The sequence below is a fragment of the Periplaneta americana genome, chromosome 6 (genome assembly GCF_040183065.1).
Source record: "Periplaneta americana isolate PAMFEO1 chromosome 6, P.americana_PAMFEO1_priV1, whole genome shotgun sequence".
In the NCBI taxonomy this organism is placed as follows: domain Eukaryota; kingdom Metazoa; phylum Arthropoda; class Insecta; order Blattodea; family Blattidae; genus Periplaneta; species Periplaneta americana.
Genome location: NC_091122.1, coordinates 77,740,027 through 77,761,835, shown reverse-complemented (window position 1 = coordinate 77,761,835; position 21,809 = coordinate 77,740,027). Strand labels below are relative to the sequence as shown.

Here is a 21,809-nt window from a genome sequence, read left to right as displayed (position 1 = left end):
ATCACGTCTAAGTACTGGTGGTAGGCTTGTTGGAAGAGATCATTTTCCTCACAGGATTCTTAGTACAGGATCGAAACAAAAAGGTCATACTCAACGTACGTGCAAAGTTTGCTCAGACAGAGGCAGGCATCACACTGGCAAGGCTACACAGAAGTACACAACCATCTACTGTGCGAGATGCGATGTGGGACTTTGCATCGGGAATTGCTTCGAAATCTATCATACAAGAGTGAACTACTTGGAGTAGCAGTGAAAAGAAACTAATGCTAAGATAACTGAATGTGAAAGAGTGTCATATTTAGTGTCAAAAGTGTGTTTTATATGTATATAATTAGTGTGAGCTATCTATGGAATCTTGGAATAATGTGCCAAAATCTGCAACAAGACGCTCTCAGTATGAAATGTACTGTAAGTAACAATATAACTATCATACACAAAAGTAGATATGCTTATTTAATACCTGTTAAAATTTCATATTTTTATCTCTAAATTGATCAATTTCGTTAATTTTTTTTCGAACCCTTAAAACTTTCCGGCACATGGTAATGGGGGTATTTAAATGGCTCCAGTGTTAAAGTGTTTCTTTTTCTTCATTCATAACAAAGTTTGTGAATGTTTTGCAGGCAAGACACTTCATGCAAAAAATGCCATCCCGTATCAACTGCTCTGCTCTGTCCATTTGTAGATATGGGCCTGCTACTATGAACAAGGCGGGACTGATTTAGGCCAGGGTGACAACAGTGGACATTCAGCAGTGAACACCATAGAACAAGAGTATATACATGTTTCGTCCTGCGAAAATTCTTTTTTTTCATTTCAGTAGGTTATTTTACGACGCTTTATCAACATCTAAGGTTATTTAGCATCTGAATGAGATGGTGATAATGCTGGTGAAATGAGTCCGGGGTCCAACACCGAAAGTTATCCAGCATTTGCTCATATTGGGTTGAGGGAAAATCCCGGAAAAAACCTCAACCAGGTAACTTGCCCCGACTGGGAATCGAACCCGGGCCACCTGGTTTCGCTGCCAGACGCGCTGACCGTTACTCCACAGGTGTGGACTGGAAAATTCTTATGCACAATATCCTTTATACAGAGAGAGTTAGAACTTTCTCCGCAGTGGCAGACACACTTAAATCCTGGTGTAGGTTGGTATTTCTCCCTTGCCTTAGGGGTGGCCACGCAAACAATACCGGCGCGTCCTCGCCAAGGTTATACACAAACCCTGCAGCCAGCAAGTGCATTCATTCCGTAAAATCTTTTCATTTGAAGAATGAGCTTTTTTAGTGGAATATGTGTTTCGAGAAAGTGACAAATACAGTAGAAAAGTGAAACAGAAATTTAGAGAACGTTTCCCAAGTTCTAATTTACCTCATTGAGATACAGTCTGGTAAATAAATTTCGCCAGATAGGCCCCATTGCGTGGGAAACCCGCAGTTTTAACGGAAGGAAAACTGTTATAGTTTACTAATCGAATGTTAAAAAGCCTTAACAAATCGGTTAGAAAATTGGCACAGCAAACTGACATATCTTATTCCAGTGTGTGTAGAACATTAAAGAATGAACTAGGATTATACAGCCATAAAGGTATCGGTCGTGCATGAACTAAAACCCACAGATAATGAGAAAAGACTAAATTATTTTGTTTGATTTCAAAGATTTATTCGTCGTCATGGTGTTGACGTGTTAGACAGAAAATTCTTTACAAACGAAGCTTGGTTTTTCTTTCAGGTTACGTAAATTCCCAGAATGCACGGATGTGATCCTGCGAAAACCATTATGCAATACATGAAACACCATTGCACTCCCAGAAATTTGGGGTGTGGTGTGCCATATCACGAGCAACCATTAGGCCTATAGGACAAGTTTCTTAAAGACAAAGTAAACTCTGAAGTTTATTGCTCAGACATATTGTTTCCTTTTACTGGACGATTAATTGAAATTTAATTAAATAGCTGTTTCTTTCAACAAGATGGTGTCACAGCTCATACATCTAACCGATCTCTGCAATTGTGAGATGAGGTTTTCCACGGAATAATAATTTCACAAGAATTGTGGCCGCTGAGATCCCCCGAAATAATGCCTCCTGATTATTTCTTTTGGGGAACAGCAAATTCTAAATTGTACCAGTCCAATCCTATCACGATCGATGAATTGAAACATGGAATAACAAACTTTTTCAATTCAGTGACGAAGAAAACTTCGAACAAGGTTTTTGAAAATAAGGTGAAACGGGTAGACATATGTCTCCAAGAAAATGGACGACATTTTCAGCATCTCCTGTAGAGTAGGTAAGTGTTTTGGAATTTCAATATTATTGCCATATTTAGGATTTGTCGCTTCATAATGATTTTATATTCATTCTCCGTACCTAGCGCGCTCTCGTTATTCCACTAGCGTAGCCAGTGGTACCACTCCATTCTCCATATCTAGCGCGCTCTCGCTTATTCCACTAGTGCGGAGAAAGTTCTGACTCACTCTATAAAAAAATGCAATCATATGATTTTGTCTTTAATGGCTGCCTGAAGGTTTTCTTCAATAGCAGTGAAATATGGTACTTCATTGTTTAGTTTGTGTGTCATATTGGTAGCAATGATGTGGTATACTAGCATGGGATCATTATGGCCCAACTCGACCATATATGTGCATGCCCGTGTTGCTTCTCAACTCTGCTAGATCTAATGGTAACAAGTGAAATGTGTCAAAACTTACTCATTCTATCCTTTAAGCCTTGGCAAATACGGGTTGGACTACAGGAATATGCTGTGTGGAATGGCTCCCACATAAACAAAATTCAGTCCACGAACTTCTGGGACAAAGTATGTACAATATGTATATGTGTGAAGTGCACTTAATGAAAGTTTTTCACTGACTTACAGAAAATTCTAATTTATTTTCAAGTATTATACAGTACAATGAAAATTCACGAATGTAAAGTTAGAGACACTGACCTGCATCTGCCTCAGAGGACCAGATAACTCTTCTCCCATCTTTGGCATCTCACTACTCTTCTCATCACATACAAAACAGCTAAGTAATGCCACGCTTTGTGCCACTGTCAGGTTGTTAAACATTCCATTGAAGATCATCTCTGTCATCAGTAATTCATCAGCACTACAACAATTTAATTAATTAGAAGGAATCATTTTTAAACAGTTGTAACTTTTAACTCAAAATTTTCTCGGGCCTCCAGCCAGGTCATTAGTTGGTGATCCACCGACGTTTCGAGGATGTTCATCTTCCTCATCTTCAGGGTTAAATGATAACTAAATGTACCCATCTCCTTAATTTATAGTGCCAGAGGGAGTAGTCAGCCGAGGAGTTGTGTGCTGATTGGCTCTTATTAGTGCAGATCACAGCGTGAACGTGGCCGTCGTGTCGTCTTGTTTTGTGCTGTTCAGCTGATTGACCGCGGGTCTCACGATGGGCTCGGCGGACGAGTTCTTATGTGTCCTCCGCTGATGATGGCCCGTCGTCTGGGTGTTGAGAAATTTAATTGCCGGTGCCCACACAGCGCTTAGTTGGAGACCAGTAGCTACTGGGATAGAAGAGTAAAGGAAATCCTGGCCATAGCGGCATAATGCAGTAACCTGAATCGGGACTCGGGTCTCCAACTAAGTGCAGCATGGGCACCAGCTATTAAATTTCTCAACGCCCAGACGACGGGCCATCATTAGTGGAGGACACACAAGAATTCGTCCGCCGAGCCCATCGTGAGACCCGCGGTCAATCAGCTGAACAGCACAAAACAAGACGACACATCGGCTGCATTCACGCTGCAGTCCGCACTAATAAGAGCCAATCAGCACACAGCTCCTCGGCTGACTATTCCCTCTGGCACTATAAATTAAGGAGATGGGTACCCTTAGTTATCATTTAACCCTGAAGATGAGGAAGATGAACATCCTCGAAACGTCGGTGGATCACCTACTTATGACCTGGCTGGAAGCCCGAGAAAATTTTGAATTATCACGTCGCCAGGAAAGCTTCAGTAGTTATTTCAGTTGTAACTTTTATTAGAATTATGTAGTAAGTAGTTTATTTTAGTGAACCACCAGGCTTCACGAAAAATTCTCCTAAATCCAATTATAAATACGATCTTGGAGCTTATTTTTTGATAAACACAAGCAGATTCATTTTTTTGGTAGTATTTTTTTTATCCTTTTGAAACACAGTATGTATTAAGAAAGGAGTATTTTACTCTGTGAAAAAGTTACTAGAAAGAAATCAATCATTTTAGCACCTGATAAGTGATCTCAAGATCAAATCCTTCAGTTGTCAATTCAGAGCAGCACACAGCTTGAGAAGGGAGACTAAGAAGGATATTAACGATCTAAACATAACCTACCTTTCAGTTTTGCTAACAATTGACGCCCATTACAGTTCAACAGTGAACAGTTAAAAATTTGGGGATGAGCAGTGGCCGCTATTGATAAATTATCAATGTATGGCAAATTTGCTGTCACAAATCAACATTTTTCTTCAGTTTCTCTTTCGAATTTGATAAGTTAAGATGCTTCTGTGTCGAAAAGATGTTGCAAGAGCTGTCATAATGGTTGAGGATGGATGAAGCATTCAGAGCATAGTTTGCAATCATCGTACGTGTTCTGCAGCAATTTCGCGAACTTGGAACCTACCACAGACGACTGAGATCAGGCTGTGGGAGATCTATATCCACCAGAGATTACAGGTTGGTTTCTGGTTCTCCATGTTATACGAGAGTACCATATGACTGTGGTTCAGACCAAAAATTATCTTGAAGCAGTAAGGAGTGAGTGAGGGAACTGTTAGACAAAGACTCCAGAAAATCAACTTGACCTTAAGAAGACTTTCAATTGCTCCACAGCTCACTCTCCAGCACACGGCAACATGATTACAGTTTGCACGTCAACACGAGAATTAGATTATGGACCAGTGATCAATGATGCTGTTCATGGATGAGTCGCGATTTTGCCTCTGGTCACCTGATGGTAAAGAGAGAGTATGGAGAAGGAATTCGGAAAGGGCTAGGACCAAGGAGAAAGGAGCCATGTTCAGCTTGCAACTTTTCCAAGGGAACACCATTTAGAGATAGTTCTCTCATAGTATGGGGCAGTATCAGCTTTGGTGCCTGGATAGAGTTTGTTTTTGTCAATGGAGGAATGCCCACTGATAAATAGTGGAAATGTTAGTAGACCAGGTAATCATCGCTCGTCTCATTGACGAAGATTTTATCCTTATGCATGACAACACCTGGCCCCATACTACTTGCTACATGATGAACTACCTTAGTGACCCCCCCCTTTACAAGCCACATGACCTTGAAGCTGGTGTGGGGCTTGTGTATCTAATGAAACCAGGAGCTGTACTGGCAGAGTTACTCATACCAGAGAGGTCACAGTGGAGGTACCAGACAAAGAAGTGGCTTACTATCCAAAATCTAATCCAGAGGTTCTCCCAGTTGGAGAACCTCAGCAGGTCTCCCAGCTGGAGCACTGCTACCATGTATGGGTTCTGGTCTACTCAAGCCAAGGTGTAAACGCATCGTGCCGAGGGCTGTATGGCACTGGAGTAGTAAAATAATAGTAACACTAACGATCTCTACAGGGCACCAGGCAAAACCCTGCACTATTTAGTCTTCCCAATACAATCAGGGCTCTGTGTTGGGTGACCTTTATTCCTCGGTATTCGTGGGACTTAAATAAGATTTTATAATAAAGACGGATGACAGGGACTCTCCAGTTGAGGGAAACCTATCACCTAACAAGGAAATGGGCATCACTGCCTCTTCTATAAATCAGCTGCACCTGAGCACTAAAAAGGTATCGGGGGCAGAAAGAAGGAAATTGCAAAGGGCTAGGGCCAAGGAGAAAAGAGGCGCGAGCACTACGCAACTGGGTCCCTCTCCTCAACCTAGCAGTAGTGGGAGCCAAGCTGGGCCAGGGACTTCTAAAAGAACTAGAACATACCACCTTTGGCAAAGGCTAAACCTGTTAAGAGACACAGGGGCACTGAACCTGGAGTCTCCTATAGGGAAGCCTTAGCTTCATAAAAGATGGCCATGATTGGAGTATCCTATCCTGTTGACAAACTTGTAGTCAAAGACGTCAAGCACATTCAGGTGGCGATCCTGAGGGTGATAGATGAGGCGCAATCTGGTGAAACTCTACAACTTTTCACGACGTTTTCACTTCAAGATGGAACCTTGATCTACTACTGTGAGAATCAGGACTCCTGCAACTGGCTTCAGGAACATCTAAATGGAGTTCAAAACAGGGACAATTTTGTCCTTAAGGTAGTGGATGCTAAAGACCTTCCTAAACCATTTAAGGTGGCATTTAGGACCTGGGATTTAACAACCGGTGATCTGAAAGTGCTCCTTAAATGCATATGCCTGCTTAACCAGGGGCTCTGTACAGAGCACTGGAAAGTAGTTCACAGGCAGACTGATTCTACTGGGCAGTGTCTAATCATGATGATTGACCAGGAATCAGCTACCAAAATCAAGGACAATGGACTGACTGCATTTACTGGGGTGGACAGTGGTCTCTTTAATATCCTATTCGATCCCAGTAAAAAGGCAGCTCAGAAAGAGCAGAAGGCAGCAGTTGAGGAGGACTCTTCAGAGTTCATGGATGTTGGAATCTCTGGGGAGACTTCAACTCAAGAGGCTATCTAAGGTAAGTATTTAGATTTGTTAATTATGAAAATAATTCAAATTAATTTACAACATTGTAAGGCAGCTTCTCCATATTGAACAAGAAGCTAGCTGAGGAAAATACAGACATTGCTCTCAATCAAGAACCTTGGATATACAAGGGGAGTTAACTGTACTGGGGGCGTACTCTATATTCCCAATACTGAAAAGCCAAGAATCTGTATTTATGTCAGAAATTGGATTAATGCTTTGCTCCAAGTGAATTTTTGTTCTAGGGATGTGACAACTATTAAAACATCTGTAATGGAAGGAGGCAGAAAGAGGACTGTATTGTTTTCATCTACTGTCTGTTACTCAGGAGAAGACGAGTGGAAAGAATGTGACCTTCTTGACTATCGCTGTTGATTATTATAAACATCGCTCAGAGAAGCATCCCAGTAGCCAGGTTATTACTTGTACAGGAAACATGAGTAACAATGCGTATGGAAATTAAAGCTAAGTTGAACAGAAGGAGACCTAATGTTTCTGCTTACTGCAGTACAAATATTGGACGTGTTCCATACGTTATCTGTTCACATCCCTTCCTCCTCAGTCCGCTCTCGTCCTCTCCTGAGTCACTGACAGTATGTACCTCCCTTATGATGAACCCAACCCACCATCAGACAGTGTGGAGATTAATTGCCCATTGCCCATGGGTAAGGAAACCATCCTAGGGCCCCTGATGCCAATGCTCACCATATGCTATGGGGAAGCACTGACATCAATCCAAGAGGCGAACAACTGGCGGAATATCTAGTAAGTACCTACTGACCTAGATATTCTTAACAAAGGTAATGAACCAATTTTTGCTAATACACAAAGGAGAGAAGTTATCGACACAATGCTAGGGACTAAATTTGCTGAGGACCTAGTTTCAAACTGGTATGTATCATCGGATACTTCTGCATCTGATCATAGGTACATCTATTTTAGAATTAAATCTCAGATTACTAACCCAGTGATCAATAGGAACCCAAGCAAAACTGAATGGGATGGATAAAGAGAAGACCTTTCAGCACTGGTATCGGGTATCTCTATTCAATCTATAATAGATATCGAGTTGGCAATGACCTCTTCACCTGACATAATTAGGAACATAAAATCCAGATGTTTGAGATGGGCAGGACATGTAGCACGTATGGGCGAATCCAGAAATGCATATAGAGTGTTAGTTGGGAGACCGGAGGGAAAAAGACCTTTGGGGAGGCCGAGACGTAGGTGGGAAGATAATATTAAAATGGATCTGAGGGAGGTGAGATATGATGGTAGAGACTGGATTAATCTTGCTCAGGATAGGGACCAATGGCGGGCTTATGTAAGGGCGGCAATGAACCTCCGGGTTCCTTAAAAGCCAGTAAGTAGGTAAGTAAGTTGGCAATGACCAGTTGCAACAGTCCATTCTCCTATCCTATCATAATAACTGTTAATCTAAGATTACTGGCTCGCCAAGGCAAGTTCCTTGGTAGTCTAAAGAGCTAAGCAAACTTAGACATAAAACAAGGAAGCTCTTTAAACTTGCACGAAGAACTGGTGATTGGACCACCTATCAGAAGGAACTTACCAGTTGCAAAGCCAAAAGACAGGCTTGAAGGGAGCATTGCAAGGGGATGGAAAACATTCCTAGCAGTGCAAGACTCGTGAAGCTAATGGCTAAAGGTGCTCACAAGATAGTAAGCACAATCAAATTACAAGATGGTAGTTACACACAGTCCGGTATGGAAACAATGGTTCATCTAGCAAGCGTTCATTTTCTGGACTCAAAAGTGGTAAAGAGTGATCAATTGACTGATCTGGGGTAACCAAATCTGCTCCGTTTATGTTCGAGCAGAGAGGGATGTGATCACTGTTACTAAAGTAAGATAGACCATTAATTCTTTTGAACCATATAAGTCTGTTGGTCCTGATTCAATCATGCCTGCTTTGCTGCAACAGAGACTTGACTCACTGCAGTCTTTACTTTGCAGAATCTATAGGGTCTGCCTAGCTTCTGGTTATGTTCCATTGGCTTGGAGACAGACCAAAGTGACATTCATACTCAAACCTGGGCGACCTAGCTATGCTGAGGCCAAGACATATCATCCAATAAGCCTCTCCTCATTTCTTCTTAAAGCACTAGAGACTTTAGTGGATAGGCAAATTAGGGACAAAGTATTGAAGAATTTCCTTTACTCAAGTACCAATTTGCCTATCTACCAGGTAAATCCACAGAAGCAGCGCTTCATCATGTTGTATCATCTATTGAGAAAGTGCTGGCTTTTAAGGAAACTGCCATTGGAACATTTCTAGATACAGAAAGAGCATTTGATAAAACTTCATGCGAAGTGGTGCCAAAAGTCCTTCAAGAGCATAATGTCCCTTCACATATCTGTAGATGGATACACTTTATGTTAGAAAATAGGCAAATTAACATGAGCCTATTGGGGAAACGCCAAAGGTGACTACGGCCAGGGACTGTCACTGAGGTGGCGTTCCTTCGATCCTGCTTTGGAACCTGGTTGTGGATGCCTTATTATGGGAACTCAATGGGGGATGGGTATTTTACCATCAGATTTGCAGATGCTATTACTGTAATTGTTAAAGGAAAATTTCCTAATACAGTCTTCAAAGTGCTTCAAGTTGCACTGAAAAAAATTGAAACCTGGTGCAACAAAAACAAACTTTCTGTTAATCCCAATAACATGGTATTGATACCTTTCACTAGAATGAGATCTATAGGGAACTTGGAGGAATCTACTCTTTTTGATGAGAAGATACCCTACTATTCACAAGTTAAATATCTAGGACTCATCCTGGACAAGAGATTAACTTGGAAAAAGCACTTAGATTACTGCATTGCCAAGTCCTACAGGTTTTTTTTGGACCTGTAGAAGAATGCTTGCTAAGACTTGGGGTCTAAAACCTAGGATTATGTATTGGATATATATCGCTATGGCTTTTATGTGATGACCAAGAGTTAAATTAAGGAACTGCAGGACTGAACTTAACAAATTGCAAAGAGTGTTCTCCATAGCAATAACGGGAGCATTTAGAACAACTCCCACTGCAGCAGTGGAAATGCTGATAGGGCTTACCCCATTACACATCTGAGTTGAAGCTGAGGTCTTAATGGCATTCCACAGAATCTCACCAAACAGTGTTCAATATTGAATATTTGGATCACCTCAGACTCCTTTGGGACAGTGATGTTTATCAGATTCTCAACATGAGAACCGACATCTTGGAACCAAGGGTTTCATTTGACAATAAATTCACTTTCACTTACCAAGAGCGCAGTGAATGGGAAAGTCAGGTTAAACCTGAGAACAATAAGAGTCCAGTCTGGTACACTGATGGTTCCAAAACCAAGTCAGGAACTGGTGCTCGATTATTTGGAAATGGCACCAAGCTTTCTTTTAACTTGGGTCAATATGCCACGATCTTTCAGACTGAGATTTTTGCTATCTTAGCCAGTGTCAGGGAAAGTATTAGGAAGGGCTACAATCATAGACATATTCTTATATTTTCAGATAGCCAAGCATCACTTACAGCACTTGAAGTCCCCTTGGTTAAACCAAAATTGGTATCGGAATGCATTGAGTCCCTCATGATACTGACTGAACATAACACAGTTCAAGTGAAATGGGTACCGGGAAATGCAGGGATTCGGGGTAATGAGAGAGCAGATGAAGCTGCCAAAAAGGGAACCGAGATCCCATTCATAGGACCTGAGCTTGTGCTGGGACTATCTCTAAGACTAGCATAGCAGTTATCAGGAACTGCGCTCTCAAGAAACACAAAAGTTATTGAAACTCAAGTGAGGGCTGCAGACACTCTAAGGCCTTCATAAGAGATTTTAATAAAAGCAGGTCAAGTGACTTGTTAAAATTAGCAAGAAACAACTCTGCTGGGCAGTCAAATTCCTTACAGGGCACTGTGCCCTCAAGAAGAACCTGTACAAGATGGGACATAATATCAACCCAGCCTGTGCTCGTTGTTCACAGAGAGAAGAGTCTGTAGTTCAACTATTGTGCGACTCCAATGCACTCGCTCATGAAATAGCTCTCATCTTTGGAAAACAATTTCCAAAGCTTGATGAGCTATCAAGTGTCCCAGTCCGTAGTTTTATTCAGTTCATTAAGAACATCAAACTATTGGACTGATAAGATATTATGACGGGGATGCGCAATAGATCTTTCAGGTCGCAGTGCTAGGGCTGTTATAGCCCTCCCCCTTTTAAATTCAATTCAATTCACCTTAGCAACATCAAGATACCAACCCTGGAATGGCCAAAGAAGTGGGATATGTTGGGCCAAAATATCGAATGTCGCAATTTTATCAATCTGAATGAAATGCAGGCAGGATTGCAGGAGGAGCGAACCTCATCTGTCAGGAAAGAATGCAGCACCTGATGAATGGAGGCTGTCATCACTGCTAGATGTGGTCATCATCATCAACATTCCATGTACTGTATTAGACCTAGTGGTCTGTTATGGTCTCTATCCATTTGTAGAGACTTGAATGTAATTAAAATTCCCTAGGACAAGTTACAAGCATACAGACTTGTACAAGGCATTTTCTCCTTATAAGTCGAAATGGTTATATCACCGTGACTCTGTCCCCAGAGCCTCATTAGTATAGACAGGTAGCACTGCGGGAAGGTGAGGATGGGATTAAGATAGCAGAAGCTGTATATTGCACATTTCTACCCCTTGGGTGTGATAATACCCAATATTAGGGCAAGATTAGTGCACAGAGACAGTTTCAGTGGCATAATCATGCTTATGATAAGCCATTATCTCAATAATTCCATGAAATGTATTACTTAAAATTCTGCATAAATTACAATATTTTAGAATTTAAAGGAATTTTGATGACGGGAATACAGTGCACAGTATACATGTTAACTTCATTTCACAATAAGTCTTTCTGAGAATGTATAAAAAAAGTAAAGCATGAGCTTTAAAACTACTATATTTCTTAAAAAAAAATTAAATGATACAAATTCTATGCCAGCCAGTGTATTAAGCAAGCACCTTGACAATATTAATCTATATGTTTTCATATATTAAAAGTGACATATAATATGAATTAAGACTGAAAAAGGTGTTCATACCTGCTCAGTTCACATGCAACACGACCCTTAATCTCAATCACGTCAGAAGCTGTGCAATATCCAAGTCTCCTAAGAACCCTCTTTCGACATTTCAGTTCATCCATTTGAAGTAAGGATTTTGCTTTCTTCAGTTCCTGCTTTGTTGCTTTCAGTTCTTGTGAGATCTGCAAAAGAAAACAGAAAAATATAGTAAAAATTATACTGTTAATTATATCCAACACTTCATTTTATTATTATTATTATTATTATTATTATTATTATTATTTATTTATTTATTTTATTATTGCAAGGTGACATACAAGACAAAGAAAATCAAAAGCAAAATGTGACTCATCAATAACAATAGTTAACAATGACTCTTGGCAGAAGTTAGTTGCAATGTTGAAAAGAAGTAGTATGTCTCAATGGTCGTCGTCTGCTTCAGAAAGAATTTCATTCACAATAAATTTCAAGACTTGAACGTATGGAGTCAGACTTCAAGATTTTCATAGCATAGTGTTGGAAGAAGTCCTTTTTCCGTAACTTTTCCGAGTGTTCCAGTTCCAAGAAAGTAAAGATTTCAAAGAATAGTTCTGAGATAACAGCAAGTGTCTGACACAATGTAATAATCACCACAATATTGTATTGTTTCGGAACTAGTTCCATTTCGAAAAATCTTATCCCATAATGCAATTCGAACCTTGAGAGCTATTAGTCAGTTGTAAGTGCAATAACTTATACAAACTATAGAATATCGCAATGACTTGATCATTCTTTCTGCTAAATAAAGGATGTTACTACAGTACTGAGTGATATTAATCTCTTAAAGCTTCATTATTTTATTAGTAAATAAACACAGAGATTAGCTGAGCTATATTTGCACTGTTATATTACCATATACAAATTTTATAACACAATGCAATAGGATATATAAATTTATATAATTTTTTCTTCATTGTACATAACAAAACAATGAGTTTGGAATAATACAATATGAAATTTTATTTACTTCTTTTGCTATATTAATAACAAATAATGTAAATGAAGCTCAGTAATAGAGCTACCCACATTATGCTTTATTTCTTTGATAATTATGCATTATCTTTTTTTCAAATTATGCTCTATTTTAAATTTCTTTTAACATAAATAATATGTAATAATGTCTTTTATACCAATAAACTTAAGTCCAAATACTGTTTATGTATAAACATCAAACTGAATTCTTTTTGTCACTAATGTTAGTTTGCAGGATAGGTATTTCTTCTTTTTTCTTTTGTGGGCTCTTCCACTCTTCAGCGGTTGCCCTGAATTCCCTTCCGCCATCCTTCTCGATCCCACCAATCCTCCTCCTGCATATGTCGGTCCTTCATCATTTGCATGACACCGGCTTTCCATGTTTTTCTTGGTCTCGCACGCTTCCTCCTTCCCCGAGGTGACCATTCCAGAATAATCTTTGGCCATCTTCCTTCTTTCATCCTTTTTACGTGGCCATACCATTGAAGAGTTCGTTTTTCGATTCTTTCAATTACCGACTCTTCCATCTCCATCATTTGCCTCACATCCTCATTTCTTCTCCTTTCCAATCTGGATACTCTAGCAGCTCTTCTTATTCCCTCCATCTCCGTCGCTTGTATCTTACACTTCTGACGTTCAACAAGTGCCCATCCCTCTGCCCCGTATGTTAGTATAGATTCAACTATAGTTTGTAGAATTCTTTTCTTCATTTGTTTGGAAATGGATCTACACCACAGTACCCCATTCAGCATCTTTATTGCCCTTCTTGCCTGTTGCACTCTGTGATCTACATCTGCTTCACAGCTCCCAGACTCGTGGATAATAGACCCCAAATACTTAAAATGTCTCACAGATTTAATTGTTCCTTGCGGTAGGATAATATCTCTTCCACTATTGCCCACAACGAGGTATTCAGTTTTATTCATATTAATGCAAAGACCTCCTATATCAAAGGCTTCCATCAACCTCCTCAACATGAACTTAGCATCTTCACGACACTGAGCAATTAATACCTGGTCGTCTGCAAATAGGAGAGAATGTATTGTTTCATGTCCAATTGGAACTCCCATACCTTTACACGATCAATTCCATCTCTCTAAGACTTGCTGAATATATATTTTGAAGAGGGATGGGGACATGCCACATCCTTGCCTCAGACCCTTTGTTGTTGGAAATGGAGTTGACAGCCTTTTCCCTACCTTCACTACAGCTCGACTCTTCTTGTATAATTTTTTAATTACTGTTATCAGAGATGTCCCGATGCCAATATTTTCCATTGCTCCCCACAGATTGTTAATTGGTACAGAGTCGTACGCTTTCTCAAGATCGATAAAAACTAAATGAATTTCTTGGGCTTTAGCATATGATTTTTCAGTGATCTGTCTTATATCAAATATATGATCCATACAAGATCTACCTGCAGTAAAACCAGCCTGATCCTCAGATATTCTTCCCTCAATTGCTATTTCTAATCTATCCTTTAAAATTGCACTAAAAATTCTACTTATAGAGGACATGACACTAATACCTCTATAATTATTAGGATCCTTCCTATCTCCTTTCTTATAAATAGCAGATATGTATGATAAAGCCCAATCTTCAGGTATTTCATCCGCTTCCAAGATTTGATTGAACATCTTGCAAATAAGTCTTTGTAATAAAGGGGGGCCATACTTCCATAATTCCATCATAATTCCTCCAGGCCCACTTGCCTTTCCATTCCTTGCCTTCAATAGTGCATGCTGAACTTCCTCCTCCAAAATCGGCTCCATATGTGAGGGTAGTCTGTCATTACCAAAATTTTCACTTATTCCTCTTCTTTTTTCAGTCAAGAGACCCTTAAAATGTGTTTCCCATTTCTCCATGCTCACAAGTTGTGTCACTGGTGATGGATTATGGACAGTCCTCATTTTTTTAAAGGCTTTCCAAGCCTCTGCCGATCTTCTATATCCTAGTGTGTGGTCTATTTCCCCACAGTATTTTTCCCACTGCTCTTCCTTAGATAGTTTAACCATCTTCTTTACTTTCTTCTTACACCTCTTATACTCTTCAAAATCTTCTTCATTCTTTGTGCTCAGCCATTTTCGATAGAGTGCTTTCTTTTCTTCAATTACGCCTAATATATCTTTAGTTAACCATTCTGTTTTTCCTCTGTTCTCCTTTTCTATTCCTAAAGCCTCCTCAGCTGCATTCATAATAGAGTGTTTCAAATACTCGTACAGTTCTGCGGCACTCCAATCTTCATTCGCCTCCGCCAGTTTATTCGTAAGCCTTTGCTGGTATAAATATTTCACACTACTTTCTTGCAGCAAGTGTACCATGTATCTTGGACTATCTAACATAGAAATTCCATTACTCTCTTCTCTCTCCTTTAGTTTTAAATTGGCCTTTATGGGAAAAGCAACTTTTGCGGTAACAATATGGTGATCGGATCCACACTCTACTCCCCTCTTCACCATAACGTCTTGTATCTTAATTGTACGTTTTATCTTAGTTATCACATAATCTATAATAGATTTTTGATTCCTAGATGGTCTCACCCACGTAAACTTGTGGATATCCTTGTGTTTAAATTTCCCATTCATTATAACACATTCCTGTCCTGTGCAAAAATCTATCAATCTCCTACCATTATCGTTTATCGTATCTTCTCCCCACTGGCCTACAATCTCATCATTGATTTTCCTTCCCACTCTTCCATTAAAGTCCCCCCATTATTAACATCTCACTACTGTCCGAACACTCATCCACCACCTCTCCTAAATCCTCATAAAAGTCTCTTTTATTATCTACTGTATCATCATCATTCGGACCATAGACCCCTATTATTTCTAACTTAACTCCAAACATAGACATCGTTATCCTTATTATCCTCTCATTTATTTCTTTCCAACTAACAACTTCTCGTTTCCATTTCTTCTTTATCAGGACAGATACACCTGATTTCGCTCTTGATGTTTTATCCACTCCGGTCCATATGTGGATATAGTCACCTATCACTTCTTGCCCTTGTCCTTTCTTTTTTGTTTCAGTCAATACTACAATGTCCATTCCCAGTGACTCAACTGCCTTAACCACCTCTATAATTTTCCCAGTTACTCCTTGTACATTCCATGTTCCAAATGATAAAGTCCGTTTACGCAGCCAAAGTCGATGCCTGTTAATCCGTCCGGCTTTACTATATTTGGGAAACGTAGCAGTTTAGGTATTAAGTTTATAAAAGAATACACTGTAAGCAATCTAGTCATGAAATGAATAAAAATCTAGTCATCCTTGTCACTGTCACTCGCACTCTCCAGATGAACAACACCCTCTTGAAGTAGATTTGATTAATTGCAAGTTGTAAGTGAGACTAGATTTTCTTCTGTCAGACATGACTGTTTAGAGTTCAAAATCCAATTGAGAGTAGAAAAGCTTTTCTCATCTGAAGCAGATGATGGACGAACCATAATTGCCTTCATTGCCAGCTTACTTAGGATAGGCATCTTGGTGGAATGTTCCTGACAGAAGGATAAGGCAGAAGTTGAAGACAAATTTCCTCCCGAGTGTCATTTATATTTGTTACTGTTGCTCCAAGATACCGGTATTTTAATTTTTCCACCTCTTCAACGGATAAATTTCCAATTTTTATATTTCCATTTCGTACTATGTTCTAGTCACAAGACATAATCATATACTTTTTCTTTTCGGGATTTATTTCGAAACCTATCTCTTTACTTGCTTCAAGTGTTTTCCCTAATAATTTATGGATTTTATAATACGTCTAGACGACACCAACAGTGATTACTATGATGATGATGATGATGATGATAATGATAATGAAGAAGGGAAGGGGAGGAGGAAGAAGAAGAATGTTGATAATAATGATTGTGTGTGAAAGTGAAGTTTTTTGGAAACCCAACAACTATAGACCTGTGCTTCTACTTGAAAGACTTCATGCATCGCTTACCATCAGTAGCTCATGGCCAGATACGAATATTGTAATAATTAGAGTTGTGATCATACTGTATTGCACACAGAAGAAGAATGTTTGTGATTTTGTGAAACCATATACTTTCACCTACCATATCCAGTGGAATGCATTGAAATGAAATATCGAATGATGTTTTTGTAACTGTATGTACAACTGCTGCAGCGACGGCCAGGTAGCAGCAGATAGCTACGGGGCAGGGAGAGAACACTAGGGGACTCAGCTGCCTAGATAAGTTGCGTGGACAATACATATTACGATGTTGGTTCAATGAACGAAAAATGTAGACTTTGTCAAGCCTTTCATTTGAAGGGAGAGATCGTTAATGGGAATTATAATTCCTAATTTCCTTCCCTGAGCCAAGTACAACTAATGAATTCAAAAAACTCATATCAAATGATTAAAAATTTCATTAACAACATTAGAGAATACAACAGTGCTACGGCATTTGCATCATTTTCTGCAGATAAAATTCAAATTCCAGGACTAGGACCCTATTGTTTTAAAATCCAAGGGAAAATCCATAGATACATATCTGATTTATTGCCTCATGAAAATTGCTTACCATCTTATGGTCAACTTTACATTACAGATTCAGCCCTAGCTAATCACATTAGAGGTGAACATCCCAGAAGTTCTTCTCTAAAATTGGAAAATTACAACAAATTTCTAACATTTTAAATACCAATCCATATGCAATATCTTATAAAACAGAGGAGAAATATTACAGCAAGAATTATCTTCCAGTAGGCTGCGTTCAGTTGACTTACGTTTTGTTGACAATATTACTGAAGACCGACATTGGTATAATAGACCAACTGCTGATGAGATAGCTGGGGCAGTGGCGGAGCGAGACTAATTATATTGTGACGGCCACGTGAGATTCGATCTCATGACTGGCGGAGGAAGGTCTAGGTCGGCCGTGATTCGGGCGGGTTGCGCGCGCATCTGCTTCCTGGGGCATGTGCTGTGGCGGAGAGAGGAGAGAGAGAGAGAGAGAGAGAGAGAGACAGAGCGACCGCGGCAGAGAGGAGAGAAATCCAGAGAATTCGAGAGTGGAATCTTCCGGAAATTTCGAGCAATCGTACTTTCTCGCAACTATGGTGTGGTTATAAATTACGACACGCGAGTGAACTCGAGCAGCAGTTTAGCAGTTAGCAGTGTTGTTGTAGTCGGTGAACAGCAAGCCAGCCAGTCTTGTGTAGCAGTGAAGCTAGCTTGAGACCGGAGTTCGACTTGAGTGTGTCTGCAGCTGTGCGAGAGTCCGAAGTCCTGAGTTCGAGTGCAGTGGACCGCAGTTGGGGGACCTGAGTTCGAGGTTCAGTGGACTGTCTCTGAAGGTCTGTGGTTCGAGATACTGTGAACTTGAGTGACTGAGCTAGAAGAACTAGCCAAGGCAAACGAACTGTGAACTGAGAACCGACAGTTCTGATTTGTAAATAGTGCTTTGTGGACATTAGTTAGAATTAACAGTTCATTGTTGTTCTCAATAATTCAAGTAAATTTTCATTGTCGTCTGTGGAGTGCAATAACGAATACTGTGTTACTGTGTGGAGTGGAAATCCCATTGTTGACGGGAGTAGAATTAAGTTGTAGAAAGTGAAGAGTTATTGTTGTAAGAATAAAACTACATTATTGTTTTTGAATTTTAAAGTTACAATATTATTTTAAGTGGGCCAGATATGCGAGGTTTAGAAAGTACCTGACCCATCTCCTGACAACACAGCTGCTGTCAACTCTCTTGAAACTTATTCTCGAAAGTTTTATTTATTAACATGCAAAATTATGATACCCAGTCATGCAAGGCATACATATACAAATGCTTCTTAAAGTGAACTGGAGCCATCGAGATTTCCTAGCAATGAATCTGTCGATCACTGATGATGGGTCCTTCAACAAATCCCAACTTTTCCCCCTCTCGATGGATAAAATTGCTAGATTACAAAGCTTTGTGCTTGACTTGGTTGTCCTGGTGAAAGTTTTTATTCGTCATAATGCAGAAAAAGTCCTTTCTGCAGATGGAGTTGTGATGGGACAGATCAGTGTAATTGTAAAACTTGGAGTAGGTCCTGGAATGCCAAAGCTATGCTCATGTTCTGTAGTTTAGAATATAGGTCACACACGTTTTGATTTAATATCCATTGATTCATTAGGGAACACTGTTTTTCTAGAAGTTCCTTGTTTATGTTTAACACACAATTTGAAGATCTATACAAGTCAGCCAGTTCTCGGAGTGTCTTGAAGTTCATGAAATCAGAAGACTTTGGATCACAAACTGATACTGCTTCACAGAAAACAGAATTTTCTTCAAACTGTCTTTTCATTTCTAATATGACATTATCAAGTATATTATATAAACTTCCTCTCAGCAAAATCTCATCTTGTTGCTCTGAATTGGAACTCTTCAGCGTAGCACCACCATCATCAATAACGAAATAGTCTGTTACTAGAGATTGAGGAGATCGATGATTTCTTTTTTCTTGGCAGAGGCATTGATTCTGAAAATATATGCCATACATACAGCACTGGAATAAAATTCTTCGAATTCTTTTTCGTTTCAGAGCTTTAAAAAGTTTTCTATCATTGCCTCAATGAGCGACGAACATGTATTAATATCCATTTTTAGAGATTTGGAGACTGAAGTGTTTCCCATAATGAATTTGCAAGAGCAAGAATATCATTTAAACATGCCAAATAAAATAAGGTGTCAAATTTCTCTAACTGATGTAACAATCCGATAGCCTCCACAGCTTCCTTCTTTTTATTGCTGTCAGACAATTTTTTAGGCCCAACCTAACACAGTTAAATTGCCTCTTAAAGAAATGTCTTATATTTTGAAACCCATCTTATATCACACTGTTGTGGAATTTCGAAAATCTTCAAACCTTCATCAGTTTAAACTTGTATAAAAACGTCATATCTTAAGGTGGTCTGTGATTGAAATGAATAAATAGCTTCTTCTAACAGTTCAATCACGTGACTAATCCCTTCAACATTTTTACAACCGTCTACAAACACCAAAATTAGTCTATGAGCATAACAATGCAAATAAGGACAAGAATTATTATCCATCGCCCTTATTTTTACTTGTACTCCACTTAAATGACCCAACATCAGTGAAGCACCATTGTAGGCCTGAGAAACACATTTCTTAATGTCAAATCCAAGACATTTTAGCCGATCCTCTATTGTATTTGCAAAAAATGCAGCGTTCAGTAGTTTTAACTCAATGAAGTCAATAAATTGCTTTTGTATATGCAGGCCATCAAAATATCGGAGGCAAATAGACAATTGTTCTTTCATCCCTTAGTCTCTAACTTCGTCTACTAGTAAACTATATAATCCATTTGACTTTATTAATTTCTGAGGTTATATCTTCAGCTATGTTGGCGGCTGCTATTTCTAATAATTCATTTTGGAATTGAGGTGAAGCTATTTGCAAGACTATTCATGTTGTAAATTTAATGTTGCAATTTCTAATTTAAGCATTTCAAACATTTCCTTGAAGTTTCCAGCATTACTTCGAGTCAGTGACATCTGACTATTGTCGTCATATTCGTCACCGTCATCATCGCCATTATCATTAAGTGATTCACTATTACCATGCAAACGTTGTTCTTGACGTGCACAATAAAGTCATGATCTAACTACTGTTGTCAGTATAGACCGATTCTTCTTAATTTCCTCTGCAAGGTGTTTATCATTCTGAGAAGCAATGGATCCCTACCTTCTAGTGTTAAGTCAACCAGTGTATTTCACTGCTGAGGTTTTATGATAGTCACTTGTATCATGCTTTTGGAGCACTGTGCCGATATGTTTACAATCTCTGTAGCCCCTTAAAAGTTAATACATTTCTCTCTCCTGGCTTGAGTTGATTTAGAATGAACTGTTGAAAAGTGGTGGAATACAAAACAAAATATAGTGCCACTCAGAATAGAATATTCAATCCATTTATAACTTATTTTTCGTACCACTGCTTTCGAAAACACCTGGCGGCCCTGTCATCGATAGTACGTCTAGGATAGTCAATATTTTGCTGAACTGCACTGTTGGCTGCTTCATGGCTTATGTCAGTACAACATGATGTGGAGGATAAATCTTTACTTACAGTTTTGCTGCTGCCACTGCTGTTGGAATTTCATCATTACAAGTTTTTAATTTCTTTACTGTATTCTGTTCACCTTCTGAATTCCCTTGAAGCCAGCGCTTTAACATTATTTTGGTATAACACAGTCACACTGAACACACACAGAACAATATAAAATCAGACCAATCCTATAATAATCTGTCACCACCACATTCAGAACCAGAACTAAACAATAAAATGTTAATGGGTCAGATGAATAGCAAAATATAATTGAAGCATCAGCTGGAACAACGTTATAAGATACATTTGGTAAAATTTACAATAGCTGAAAAAATGTGTACATGTACAACATTGTTCAAGGGTAGCAAAGTTTTGGGTGGACAAATTTCACGTATTGCATTGATGGAAGTTGCAAGCCAAGGTGTATAGCAAGGTAACATGACATACACACAGAAACACGCTGAATTAAAATTTTGTAATTTACAACATTGTTCTAGCCGACGCTTCAATTAACTCAATCAGTGTTGCCTTTCCCAGTGTTGCTACATATGTAATTATGCAACTGTAACAAATTTTAAATCTTATTAATGTACAATCATAATACCATATAGAAATAATTTATGCAAAGGTAGCAAAATTTTACGTTTTACTTCCATAGAATTTGGATTTTTAATTTCATTAATATATATAATTAACATAATCATGAAGAGATGATATTAAAGGAAATATATTTGTTTTTGCCTTACACTACTGTACAAAAGAAAAAGAAAAATATACATCAATAATGTGTTGGTTTCACTGTCTGACATTAGCAATTGTCGACCGCATGCACCAAACCACGTTAAATGATAAATCGGTAATAGTCAATGACTCACAACTTACCACTTAAATAAAACAAGGTTTAATAGTGGGTTTTAGTAAATCAGGCTCCATCGGAAGTTTGGAAACAACAATCTACAAAACAAAATTACACTTTTCAACGCATTTTTTA

General features: G+C 39.0%; 1 protein-coding gene across 5 annotated transcripts in view; it reads right to left on the bottom strand.

The window, feature by feature from the left end:
• Window positions 1-21,809, bottom strand: part of Mtr4 (exosome RNA helicase Mtr4) — a 352,727-nt gene that overhangs the window by 57,351 nt on the left and 273,567 nt on the right. For all 5 annotated transcript variants that reach the window (XM_069828330.1, XM_069828332.1, XM_069828329.1 and 2 more), the window contains 2 exons: window positions 11,769-11,932; window positions 2,952-3,114 (listed from right to left, as the gene is read on the bottom strand). In XM_069828330.1, the coding sequence (XP_069684431.1) occupies window positions 2,952-3,114; window positions 11,769-11,932 (327 nt within the window). The remainder of the gene's footprint in view (window positions 1-2,951; window positions 3,115-11,768; window positions 11,933-21,809) is intronic.